Raw genomic sequence first — 13,007 nt, 5'->3', positions numbered from 1 at the left:
GGAATTACTGTCACAGAGGCTTTGGGTACATCGGAACAAATAATTTGCAGGAATTAAGGATACTAGTCTTGCCAGAAATAAGAAGTTTGGAGAATAGGGTTCAGAGGGATAATAAATCAGCCATGATATAATGGCAGAGCGGACTTGACGTGCCGAATAGCCTAATACTGCTCCTTTGTCTTATGGAATATTTCTTTAAATAATCATGCTCAAATAAACTTCAATGTGATGCGATAAGGGACCTCCATTTTCAAATCTCCAGAAGCTTTACTACATCTCACTCTTCATTGCTGCTGCTGCTGTGAGGTCGGGTCTCTGCTGGGAAGGACAGGCCCCCAGTCCTCGGGGTCGCGTTGCCTGTTGCCGATGGCCGTTGGCGGGGTCGTCTTAATACGCTTGGCAGAGGATGGTGCTCGGAGAAGCTGTGCTGGAGGGGATGGTCGGAGGTTCAACGGACTGTCGATGGACTCGGAGTCCGCTCAGGTCGCTTTCATTGTGTGCTGTATCTGCGTGGCTGAGTCAGGCGGCGCCGTGGAAGTCCATAGCTGGGGTATTCCCTTCTGCCACCGGCATGGGATGACGAGTCAATCGGGACCCTGAGAACTTGTGGGAACTATGTGGTGGTTTCTTTTGAACTTGTAGTCTTTTAACATCTTTGGACTATTTTTACTGTGCCCATGATCTGTTTTTTATCAACTATGCTATTGTTTGCACTGTTGAAACTATATGTTGTAACTATGTGGTTTTGTGCAGGTCTTGTAGCTTTAGTTTTTGGTCTTGTTTGTCTGGTGGATTTGGAGCTCCTTTCCGGGGAACGCGCTAAGAAGGTAGCGCGATATTAATATGCAGCAGCTTCTCCGGACTCTGGATTGGGGATTGCCAAACGTCATGTGGATTTTCTGGCGTAGTCTGTTTTGTCATATGCTTTTGTGATATCATTCTGGAGGAACCTTGTCTCATTTTTTAACTGCATTGCATTCGTGGTTTCTAAATGACAATAAACTAAATCTGAATCTGAATAGTATGTGTAAATTTACCTCAGTCTGCAGAATGGCAGCTCTCTGTTCCTTTGCTGTGAGCGATTCTTTCAGCACTTCCACATGCTGCTTGCTGTCTGAAAATTGGTTTGCCAACGTTTCAAGTTTGGTTTGCAAAGCAAGTAGATCTGTTTCCTTTCTGGAAAGTTCCTGTTTCACTTGATCTACCTGAGAAATAGAAGGCACCAATTCTGTATAAAATCACTACCAATATCATATCACATTTAAGCTATTTTATCATACCAACCAGCATTCCTGTCCATAGTAAACCATTTACCTGCATTAATTCCATATCTCTCTACATCCTGCTCATTCAAGTACCTGTCAAGATGCCGCTTTCATGCTGTTATGGCTTCTGCCTTCTTCTGTCATTCGAGATACTAACTGCTGTGTGAAAATTCTGCTCTTCAGATCTCCTTTAAACCTCTTCCCTCTAACCTTATGTGTCCCCTCTAGTTTCAGATACCCATACCATAACGATAGACTCTGGCTATGTACCCCAACTACGGCTCAATTTAATACATCTCAAACATGCCACTTCTAAATCCCTTCTTCATTAATATCTATACATACATTTTGAATTTTGGATATGTTTTTATAACCAATAAAACATTTGTCAATGCATTGTAATGGGAGGGAGGGAAGTGGAAGAAATAGCAGATCAACCATGGATCTATTAAAAAAAAGTTCAAGATATTTAAGCCCTGGTTCTATCTACTTGCAAGACTATTTCTTAAATCATAATTTTTATTATTGTAATTCACTGCAGCACAGCAACCAATAAGCACAAGTGCAAAGCAAATCTTGTTTTAAACAAATACAAACTGTGATAATCTCCTTTACCTTACCTTACAATTTACCCAGTGTACAAGTGCAAGGTAACACAGGAAGAACAGGTAGCTATGCATTTTAGACATTAGTGCAATTAGCAATCACCAAAATCTATTTATTCTGAGGAAAACAGTTATTCTATATTTCACACATTAAAAAGCACTTAGCTTAAGAAAAATTAACAGCCCAAGAAGTGACCCTGAAATTTCAAAGGGAGCAAGTCCAAGTGAAAGAAATTGTACAGCAAATAAGGGGAAGTAGTCAATTCAATACAAATTATTTTACAAAGAGCAAGCTGAAAGTAAGAGGGATAGTTTAATGTAGAACCAAGTACTAAAATGAGAGTGAGCCAAGTTTGCAATAATCAGAAGCACGACAAATGTTAACTCTTACGGCAGAGACCTCGAGCTGGAGAGCAGATACTTTTTTTCTTAGCTCTTCAGTCTGGACCCCTTTGGAATTTAGCTCTTCTTTCAATTGTTCTACCTGTCAGAACATTGTTACCATTTTTAGTCATTACATACAATATATTTCCTGCAAACCCCAAAATAAATTTTGGCAAAATAATTCTGTATAGAAACAGAAATTCAAAAACTAATTCCTAAGAATAATTACTCAGTTGGTTTGGAATTACAAAGTAATAAGATAACACATCACAGACTTCCTGAATTTTGTAATATAAAAGATCAAGACCTCTAGATTCCACATTGTTCTACTTTTGTGTAGCACCAAATAATAGCAAGTTTGTAAGTTTTCAATCTTCATGTTTTCCAAATATAATATTCTGCAAACATAGAGAAATTGTGAACTTTAATTTATTTTTACAAAAGAATGCCCATACTTTGTATTTGTTCTATAAATTAGGACTGCATAGTTATAAGTAACCTACAATTATGAAAGATCTCATTCTTTTTAATTTACTCTGAACAGAAGATACCAGCCAAAAGAAATTCAAAAAAGTAACATGTCAGAACATTTTCTACTACTTAAAAAAAAACACATGAAACTTGCAAGCATTTGTCAACAACGAAGGTGCTGAGCTCAGTAATGATTAAGTAGGCACTGCAGATACGCACTCAAGTCAAAGTTCATTGACCCTATTTACAGACATTGGCTAGAGAGATCATCTCCACATTGTTGCACTACAAGTCATCCCTGTATGCTTTGCTAATGAACAGAAAATGATTCATTTCAGATTTACTAATGATAATTTTCAGATAAGCCTTGGTGGAATATATTTATAGATACGAATCAGATGAAAACTGGTTTAGACCCAAGTACAATTCTCCCATTGGTGAGCATATCCACCTTTATCTCATTAGAACATGTGCACTGAGTTGGTTGATATGCACCATTCCCTTATTCAAAGAACAATGCGTATACAGTCAGCTCTCCTTATCCACGTGGGATTGGTTCCGGGACCCCCCGTGGATACCAAAAAACACAGATGCTCAAGTCCATAATTTAACATGCCTCAGTGTGGTGGACCTTAGGACCCGGCGTAGCTCAGGACCTGCTGCCCGTAGCTGCTGCTGAATCTGCAGTGTTTCTGTTCTGTTGACGTAAAGCGTTGGGCTACAGTCGGTCAACGATCGGAACAATTTTAAAAGATAAAGTGAGAATAATGGAGCATGCGAAAGGCCCTGCCCCAATGAAAGCTACAATTATTACTAAGCAACGCAGTGGTTTAATTATTGAAATACATACATTTCTTAAGTGTTTTATATGCACAGAAAGGTAAAATATATAGATATACTAAGACAAACGTTTGACTAACTGACGCTAAACACCGGATGTACCTGCTCCGACTTACATACAAATTCAACTTAAAGACTGCCTGTACTTTAAATCATCTCTAGATTACTTGTAATACCATACAATGTAAATGCTATGTAAATAATTGTTATATTGTATTGTTTAGGGAATAATGACAAGAAAAAAAAAGGTGAGTACATATTCAAACAACAAGTGCTGGAGGGAAAACTTCTGGGTTTTCCTGATCCACAGTTGGTTGAATCCGCACATGCGGAACCTGCAGATAAGGAGGGCCAACTGTATGACTCTTTGAAAAGAGACTAAAATTCTTTTTTTAAAAATCCAGAAACTGTACAACCAAAATTTAGATTCAGACCATAAAATGAAGAGTGGATTAACATTGTTACCAATGCAGAATCAAACGGTCAAATGGATTAAAATATTAATGCCTGCTTACCTAATCTAATGTTTCAAAAGAAAAAAAATTTGCAGAAATGTTTCTCTGAAGCAAGCCACCTGAAAATCAATGTATTCTGACAAATGGAAGCTCCTTCAGTTACAGGAACTCCCAAAAAAATGCCAGATATGTGCTATTACCATCACTGGGTCAAACCCTACGCAATTATTCCACCTGATAAGATAGCTGAATACCAAGCAGCCCACAAGGCTAATTAATGGAAGTTTTCTGTGGCACACTTAGTCTTCCCATTTTCTATAAAGAAGCTGTATCTGCTTTGGAGATAGTTGGTAGCAAAATTCAAACTGACTTGATAAATAATTTGTTAATAGCCTCCAGAAGCATTGCTGAAAGCAAAATTTGTAATATTTGAATTTACTCAATAATGTTATTTTAGCAAAAGTTGCCTGTTGTTCTTGGATGTAGCTAGAGCAATATTTATAAATTCATTTCAAAGTGCTTGAATGTCACTCTGATCAAAGGGCAGGATGCGATGTTATTGTCCATTGTTAATTCAGGTTACTACATTCACTGGAAGTGCTGCATTTGCCTTGCCACTGAGACATTAAGAGGCCACATCACCTAAACCCTGCTCAGATTCTGGTTAAAACCATGCACATCCATCAAGGCAGGTAAAACCAAGGGTGCCTTAATTAAGTTCTGTACTTCGGACAAGATTTTAAGTCCAAATGTTTGCAAACCCCAACTACATCACAGATGAAATTAATGACATAATAAGTAGAACAACAAGATATCTTAAAAACACAACCCCCCCCCCCCCCCAAAATATCTAAAGAACCACCAATGGATTGGCAATTTCAGATATTTCCAGTGGTTCACAGAATCTTGACAAAAACAAGGCAGGCAAATATAAAAGTACAGTATTTCTGGCATGATGTGTGAGTGCTAGAGCTGAGACCAGTAAGAACTCTAATTAGCACCCCAATTCATCTAAGAATTTAAATGTTTCAGAATCATAGAAATCCACAGCACATTACAGGCCCTTTGACTCACAATTTTGTGCCGACCATGTAATGTACTCTAGAATTACCCCACCACAAAGCCCTTTACTTTTCTAGGCAACCTATCCAAGAATCTCCTGAAAGACCCCATTGTATCTACCTCCACCACTGTCGTAGGCAGTGTGTTCCACACACCAACCACTCTTTGTATAAAAAAAAGACTTATCTCTGACATCCCCCTTGCACCTACTTTCAAGTACCTTAAACTATACCCCCTCATGATAGCCATTTCAGTCCTGGGAAAAAGCCTCTGGCTATCCACACGAGCAATGCCCCTCTTCATCTTATACACCTCTATCAAGTCACCTCTCATCCTCTGTCACTCCAAGGAGAAAAGACCAAGTTCACACAACTTGTCCTCATAAGGTACACCCTCCAATCCAGGAAACATCCTTGTAAATCCCCTCTGCACTCTCTCTATAGTAGTGGTCGCCAACCCGTCGATCGCGATTGACTGGTCAATCTTTGAGACTTTCCCAGTAGATCACGAAAAAAATTGAAAAATAAATACACAAATACTGTTGAAAGATTGTTTCCGGGTTGCAGGGTTTTAGTTCCGTTGTTTCTGCCCAGCGTGCATGCGTGTAGCTCCCCCGCCATGCGCTGGTCCCCAACCACCGGGCCGCAAGTAAACAATGAGTCAGCTGCACCTTTCCTCATTCCCTGTCACACCCACTGTTGAAATTGAACGCACGCGAGGTCATTACCCAAGCGCGCCAGGAATCACTGGTTGGCCTCGGGTAACCAGCGCTTCGTGCAGCCGGCGAGAAGTGCTGTTGCTACCAGCCTGGAGCGCGGACAGATGGGCACCGCCTCTAAACCTGTTCGGCACACTAAATATTGGTGGGGAACCCGGTGCTAAAATATTCGCAGACGACCTAATTCGGGCTCAGGGTCTCGCAAGTAGCAGAGCAGCTACCGCGCTGCAGTCTACTGAAACAAACTTTTGTTGGCCAATAGATGCTACAAGGGGGGCAGGCGCATCCTGTCGCACTCCTCGCTTGGTCGGTCAGTCGCTCTCTCCGGACTGCGACCGCCACGGCCCCAGTACGGGAACAGACGCACCTGGCCAAGGCAGCGGGCGGGAGACTGGAGCTTGGGCCCAGAGGCTGTCTAATGAGGCAATGAAGCCCTCAGAACTGCTTCGGCACCTTGAGTCCAAGCACCCTGCACTTAAATACATACCCGCTGGGTTTTTTTCCAGCATTAAAAACGTGAGCAAACTGGACAGAAGCTAAGTGCTGAGAGCCACAAAAAGTAAATTGCGGAATAGACTGGACATAAGGAACCTGCTTCGAGAATCGCTGTATTCCGGTCGTGTTGATTATACCCCCTACACCCCCCCCCCCCAGTCGGCTGGTCCGCAAGAATTTTCTCAATATTAAACCGGACAGCAGTGCGAAGAAAGGATGGTGACCCCTGGTGTTCATACATTATTTCTATTTCCGGGTTGCGGGGTTTTACTTCCAGTCTTTTCTTCCCCGATGCGCATGCGTGTAACTAATCGATTTGGAGTCGATCTTGCCTTTTACTAAGGCTGAGGTAGGGGATCTTGGGCTTCAAAAGGTTGGTGACCACTACTCTATAATATTCATATCTTTCCTGCAGTGAGGATGTTTATTTATTATTATTTTTTTATTTATTATTTTTTTCTCTCTGCTAGATTATGTATTGCATTGAACTGCTGCTGCTAATTTAACAAATTTCACATCACACGCCAGTGGTAATAAACCACATTCTGATTCTGAGGTGACTTGAACTGAATACAATACTCCAAGTGGGGTCTAATTAATGTGTTATATAACTTTAACATTATCTCACAGCTCCTGAACACAATCCCATGGTTGATGAAGGCCATCACACATTATGCCTTAACAACACTGTCAACTTGCACAGCAGCTTTTGAGTGTCCTGTGGACATGAACCCCAAGATCTCACTGATCTTCAACCCTGCCTAGAGTCTTACCATTAATATTATATTCTGCCTTCAAAATTGACCTTCCAAAATGAACCACTTACAGTTATCTGGGTTGAACTCCATCTGCCACTTCTCATCCCAGTTCTGCATCCTATTGATGTCCCGCTGTAACCTCTAACAACCCTTCAGACTATCCACAACATTCCCAACTTTTGTGTCATCAGCAAACTCACTTACCTAATCTTCTACATCCTCATCCAGCTCATTTATAAAAATCACAAAGAGAAGGGGTCCCAGAACACATCCCTGCGGAACACCACTGGTACTGTCCTCCATGCAGAATAGGAACCATCTACAAACACTTTTTGCCTTCTGTGGGCAAGCCAATTCTAGATCCACAAAGCAAGGCCTCCTTTGATCCCATGCCTCATTACTTTCTGAATGAGCCTTGCATGGGGAACTTAATCAATTGCTTTACTGAAACCCATATACACTACATCCACTGCTCTACCTTCATCAATACACTTTCTTACCTTCTCAAAGAATTCAATTAGGCTTATAAGGTATGACCCACCCTTGACAAAGCCATGCTGACTATCCCTAATCAGATTATGTCTCTCCAAATGCTCATAAATCCTGCCTCCAACAACTTGCACCACTAAAGTAAGACTCACTAGTCTATAATTTCCAGGGTTATCTTTACTCCCTTTCTTGAACAAGGGAACAACATTTGTAACCTTCCAATCCTGTGATACTTCTTTCGTTCCTACTGATGATGCAAAGATAATCAGCAGAGGCTCAGTAAACTCCTCCCTCGCTTCCCACAGTACCCTGGGGTATATTTCATCAGGTCCCCGTGACTTATTTAACTTAATATCTTTCAATAACTCCAGCACATCCTCTTTCTTAATGTCTATACATTGAAATGTTTCAGTCTGCTGCAAATCATCCCCATAATTGCCTAGGTCTTTTTGCTTCGGTATTCACCACTGAAAGTATTCTTTAATGGTTCCGTTATCTTCTCCGGCTCCATGCACGTTTCCACTATTGTACCGAATTAGTCCTATTCTCACACGGCTCATCTTCTTGGTCTTCACATACCTGTCAAATGCCTTGAGGTCTTCCTTAATCCTGCTCACCAAGGCCTTCTCATAGCCCCTTCTAGCTCTCCTAATTTCATTCTTAAGCTCCTTCCAGGCACCCTTGTAATTTTCCAGAGCTCTAACAGTACCTAGATTCTTGAACTTTTCTTTTCTACTTAACTAGATTTTTTACATCCCTTGTATACCTGGAGAAGATGAGGATCTGTTTGTTGGTCTCTCTCTGGCATTATTTATATACAGTAGTTTGATTTAAGTATGCATTAATTAATGTGGGAGCCAAATATTCACCAAGTCGGAAAGAATCAGTGCCACTCAGCATATTAACTCCTTTGAAACACAAGTTTATTTAGGATGCGATTGGTGCCCATTATTAAAGCTACCTTGATGTGGTGATCTTTGTGATGCTCATAATTAATTGACCAATTTATAGTTTTGGATGCTCCGATGGATTATTTATCCAATTCTCATGAAGCACAGGCATCATTAAGTTCGAACAACAATTTGATGATTGGTGTACTGTATTCTAAAACTTTTTCTTTGCATAAGGGATTGATGATTGTCATGGATGTAAATCAATTTATCCTCAGTCTTTTCCAAATGTACTTCTTGAAATATAGCAAATATCATCTGCAAACCTGAATGGCAAATAAAGTGATGAAGGCACATCACCTATATTGTGCTGAAAAGAGATGGAAAAGAACTATTTTTTTTCCTTATGCAGTTCCTTCTTTCTGGTTTTGTATGTGCTTTAGCGATCAAGAGGACAACCCCAGATTCTTACACAGATGGTGCAGTTGAAGGGCACAACAGAAGTTAGCCAAGTAATTTTAAAAGTGATCCACACCTTACAATACTCACCTCTGTTGCTCCTAATGAAAGGCCAACGCAAATGTTGCTCTGCCTCCATTTTGAATGGGTACGGGCAGTAATTCCCAAAACATCAAAAACATTGAAAACTTAAGTACAAAGTAATGATTTGTGAGTTAATACTATCTAACCTAGAAACATTAGATATAGTATTCTGATATGCTTCCAACTCTACATACTAATGGCAAATAAAAGTAACTATTATTTAAGAGGTTTCATTGATAACTTGAACAATTTTTCAGGATACAATCTGCATTATATACCTTATTCTTCATAAACTTGGAATGACTCCTGTATACTTCCATCTGTTTCATCTCTTCTTCTCTCTCCTCAGTGCTCAGTGCTCCATTGGATTTAAGCATCTGTATCTCATCCTCAAGATCTTGAATATTCCGCTCCAGTACGGAGATTTTACTATCCTACAGTTTAATAAACAAAAGGTATAAACTGTTACTTCAAATAAAAAGGGATTGCTTTGAATTTCTAGCCATTAAATTAATCAAATGATTGTAATGAAAGTACTCCTTTCCTTTAGATAAAGAACTATCTTCAAGTTATTACCAAAGTTGCTTTTAGCCCACTACCAACTCTCTTTAGCACAGTGGCTAATGCCATCTATAAGCTCACTGATGATACAACTTCTGCCAGCAGAATCTCAGATGATGACAAAGAGATGCACAGAAGTGAACTAGATTGACTGGTTGAATGGTATCACAAAAACTTTCCACACAGCATCATTAAGACCAAGAAACTGATTGTGGACTTGAGGAAAGGCCAATTGAGAGAACACATACCAGTCCTTATTGAAGGGTTGGTAGTAGAAAAGGTGGGTAGTTTTAGGTTCCTGGGTGTCAATATCTCTGAAGACCTATCCTGGCAAGTTGTTTAACAGTGACCATGAGTGACTAGTGTTAACAAAAAAAAAAATCAACTATTTAAACTTTAATCTGAATAAAAGTATTAATCATTTATACTTATGTCTATAAATGCCCTTAGCCAAGATTTAGATTCTATACTTTACACTTAGCCACAAATAATTATACAAGCAGACTCAACACAGTGGCAAGGGATTTGAATAAATAAACATGCAATTGAAGTTGATATTTAAAGTGTCAACATGGAAACAGGAGTTGAACAGACACCTTCTATGTGGTATTGCCTTAAATTAAAATCACAACTCTACAAAAAGTTGAAACCACTACATAAAAATTCTGATTTTTTTTTTATTATATACAGGGACAAACAAACAGCATTTGGACTTTCATTTTGAATCCAAATTAAAACCAATGTTTAATTATTGGCCAACTCTTCTGCTGTGTTCTTAAATTCATTTATTTTATTTTAAATTCGAAAGTCAGTATCATAAGGTCCAAAATCTCATGGTCCAGATGGGATGACTTCTAAAAGATCAGAATTTTTTTTCTGGTGAACCCAGCAGCCCTAATTAGTACTAACATGCATTATCAAGAATACAAAATTCCAAATATTAACTCACTTAAGATTATTGGAAAAACTTAAATTAATGTACAAAACGAGAAACCTAAAATCGATAAACATCCACAATTCTTCCATAACCAAAAATAACAGTACTTCTATTCAAAGTTGACTAAAACAGGAGAAATATCAACTCACAGCTCTATTTCAAAGCAAATTGCTATTTGGACCTTCAATCCACTTTTCATTTTAGGTTTCGGTATGTGAATGTAACTTTTCAATATACCACTCAATACAGCATCTGCTGAAGGCGTGTCGATAATATCTTTACATAGGGGAAAAAATGAAATTCTAATCTACCTTCATTTCAATGACCGTTTGCAATGCTTTTGTCTTGGCCGATTCTGGTGCTACTTCGCATCTCCGTTGAAAATCCTGAGGAAATAAAGCAGTGTGCAATCAAGTCCATAACAAAGGCACATTCTGAATCTGATGTCTTTAGTACATTTAATTTTGTCATGGGATTGGATGCTGGATTATTCTTGTGACACAGGCAGTAGGTTATTTACCTATACAATTAATATTTTGACTAATGATTTAATGGGATATTGGCAACCAGTAGAGAACGTGGACTTCTGCCAAGTTCAAAGTGCTTGAATTGTTATTGTTGTTAATACACCAATGCGGCTTTTAAAAAGATATCACACAATAGGGTAATGAATTTTCTATTGAACCAGTTAAGCTTAAAGGGAGTGCAGGAACTAGGTGCCCAGGGTATTGTGAGGGAGAACAACAAAGATTATCTGAAGAGCCACATACCGAACCACTCAGTTTCCTAAATGATCAGATAAAACAAAATGCTTCTATTCTTCTATATTGTACAGAACAAACCCAGTGTGACAACCTCTGCCCACACAATACATTTGTCAGGAGACAACTTGGTGAACTAATGATTAACTCTCTATTGTGGAAAACTAGATATGCAGACAATGTTTCAGGTGTAGTCTCACCAGAACCCTGTATGATTACAGGAATCCCCTTCCTATACTGATACCTTCTTACAACAATAACTAAAATACTGGTTGCCCTTCTAATTTGAAACGACTATGTATTCAATACTTACATGGGGTTCAGGATAGGTTTGTCCCATTGAGCCAGGGGTAAAGATGGTACAGCGAAGGAACCATGGTTGACAAAAGAAGCAGAATATTAAGTCAAGTGGAAAGAAACACATTTAAGGTTTAGGAAGCAAACATGTAGCAGGGCTCAAGAGTTGTAACATAGCCAGGGAGGAGCTTAAGAATGGACTTAGGAGAGCTAGAAGCAGACTGGCTTGGCAGTGGGGGCTTGAGAGAGCCTTGGTGAGAAGGATTAGAGAAAATAACAAGGAATTCTACACAGAAGTGAAAAACAGGAGGATGACTGGAGTGAAAGTGCAGCCAATGAGATATAAGAGGGGAAAACAGGCCTGGAGTCAGAGTTAGGGGGAAGTCCTTATGATTACTTTGCTTTAGTATTCATTGGTGAGAAGACCTTGACAAAAGAGGTCAGTGTAGAATGGAGGTTAAGGTTCAGTGCTGGAACTTTTGAAAAGCACTAGGTTAGATAAATCCTTGGGCCCTAACAGGATATACCCCAGGTTACGATAGGAAGCAAGGGAAACAATTGCTAAGCCATTGGCACTAATCTTTGTGTTCTCACTGGCTGCAAAAGCAGAACAAGATTGGAGGGTGACAAATATTACTCCTTTGCTCAAAATTGATCATAGGAATAATCTTGGGAATTACAGACCAGTGAGTCTTGTATTAGCAGTAAGGAAACTATTGGAAAAGATTCTTGGAATCTTTCAAGTGTATTTGGAGAAGCAGTCTGATTAGGGATAATCAGCATGGCTTTGTGAGCGCATGTCATGCCTCATGAGCCTGAATTACTTTTTCAAGAAAGTGGCAAAACAAATTGATGAAGGGAGGATGGTGGATGTGGTCAAAATAGATTTTAGTAAGGCATTCGTCAAGATTCCCCATGGTAGGCTCATTCAGAAAGTTAGGAGAGATGAAATCTAGGAAAATTTGGCTGTGTAGATTCAGAAGATACTCTACCTGGAGGTCAGTGGCTAGTGATGATCTCCAAGGATCTAATCTAGAACGCCTGTTCTTTATGATTTTTATTAATAATTTGGATGAGGAAGAGAAGGGGTGGGTTAGTAAGTTTACAGATGATACAGAAGTTAGTGGTGTTGTGGATAGTGTAGGAGGTTGTCCTAGGTTACAACAGGACTGACATGATGTAGAGCTGGGCTGAGAAATGGCAGATTGTGTTCAATTCAGCTAAGTGTGAAGTGATACACTTCGGAAGAATACAATTTAATAGCAGGATTCTTGACAGTGTGGAGGAATAGAAGGATCTTGGGGTCAAAGTCCATAAATCCCACGAAGTTGCTGCACAAGCTGATGTGTTATTATGCATGCATATTAAAGAACTTCGGCTCCCAGCGGGCAATGCGAGGGGTTCACCCAGAACCAGAAACTGAGATAGTGACAAGGTTGTTCACGCACAGGATTGAGTAGCAATTCAGTAATAAAA

At 39.5% G+C, this 13,007-nt stretch overlaps 1 protein-coding gene across 4 annotated transcripts in view; it reads right to left on the bottom strand.

Moving 5' to 3' along the window:
- The window catches only part of LOC140734775 (ELKS/Rab6-interacting/CAST family member 1-like), a 766,434-nt gene that overhangs the window by 671,151 nt on the left and 82,276 nt on the right, over positions 1 to 13,007 (bottom strand). For 3 of the 4 annotated variants that reach the window (XM_073059261.1, XM_073059263.1, XM_073059264.1), the window contains exons 4-7: positions 10,785 to 10,859; positions 9,254 to 9,409; positions 2,271 to 2,354; positions 1,038 to 1,205 (exon numbers count right to left, since the gene is read on the bottom strand). In XM_073059261.1, the coding sequence (XP_072915362.1) occupies positions 1,038 to 1,205; positions 2,271 to 2,354; positions 9,254 to 9,409; positions 10,785 to 10,859 (483 nt within the window). The remainder of the gene's footprint in view (positions 1 to 1,037; positions 1,206 to 2,270; positions 2,355 to 9,253; positions 9,410 to 10,784; positions 10,860 to 13,007) is intronic. The other variant, XM_073059262.1, reaches the window with a different exon arrangement.

Source organism: Hemitrygon akajei, chromosome 10 (assembly GCF_048418815.1).
Source record: "Hemitrygon akajei chromosome 10, sHemAka1.3, whole genome shotgun sequence".
NCBI lineage: Eukaryota > Metazoa > Chordata > Chondrichthyes > Myliobatiformes > Dasyatidae > Hemitrygon > Hemitrygon akajei.
The sequence above is the reverse complement of the archived record's forward strand: the minus strand, read 5'-3'. Positions and strand labels throughout refer to the sequence as shown.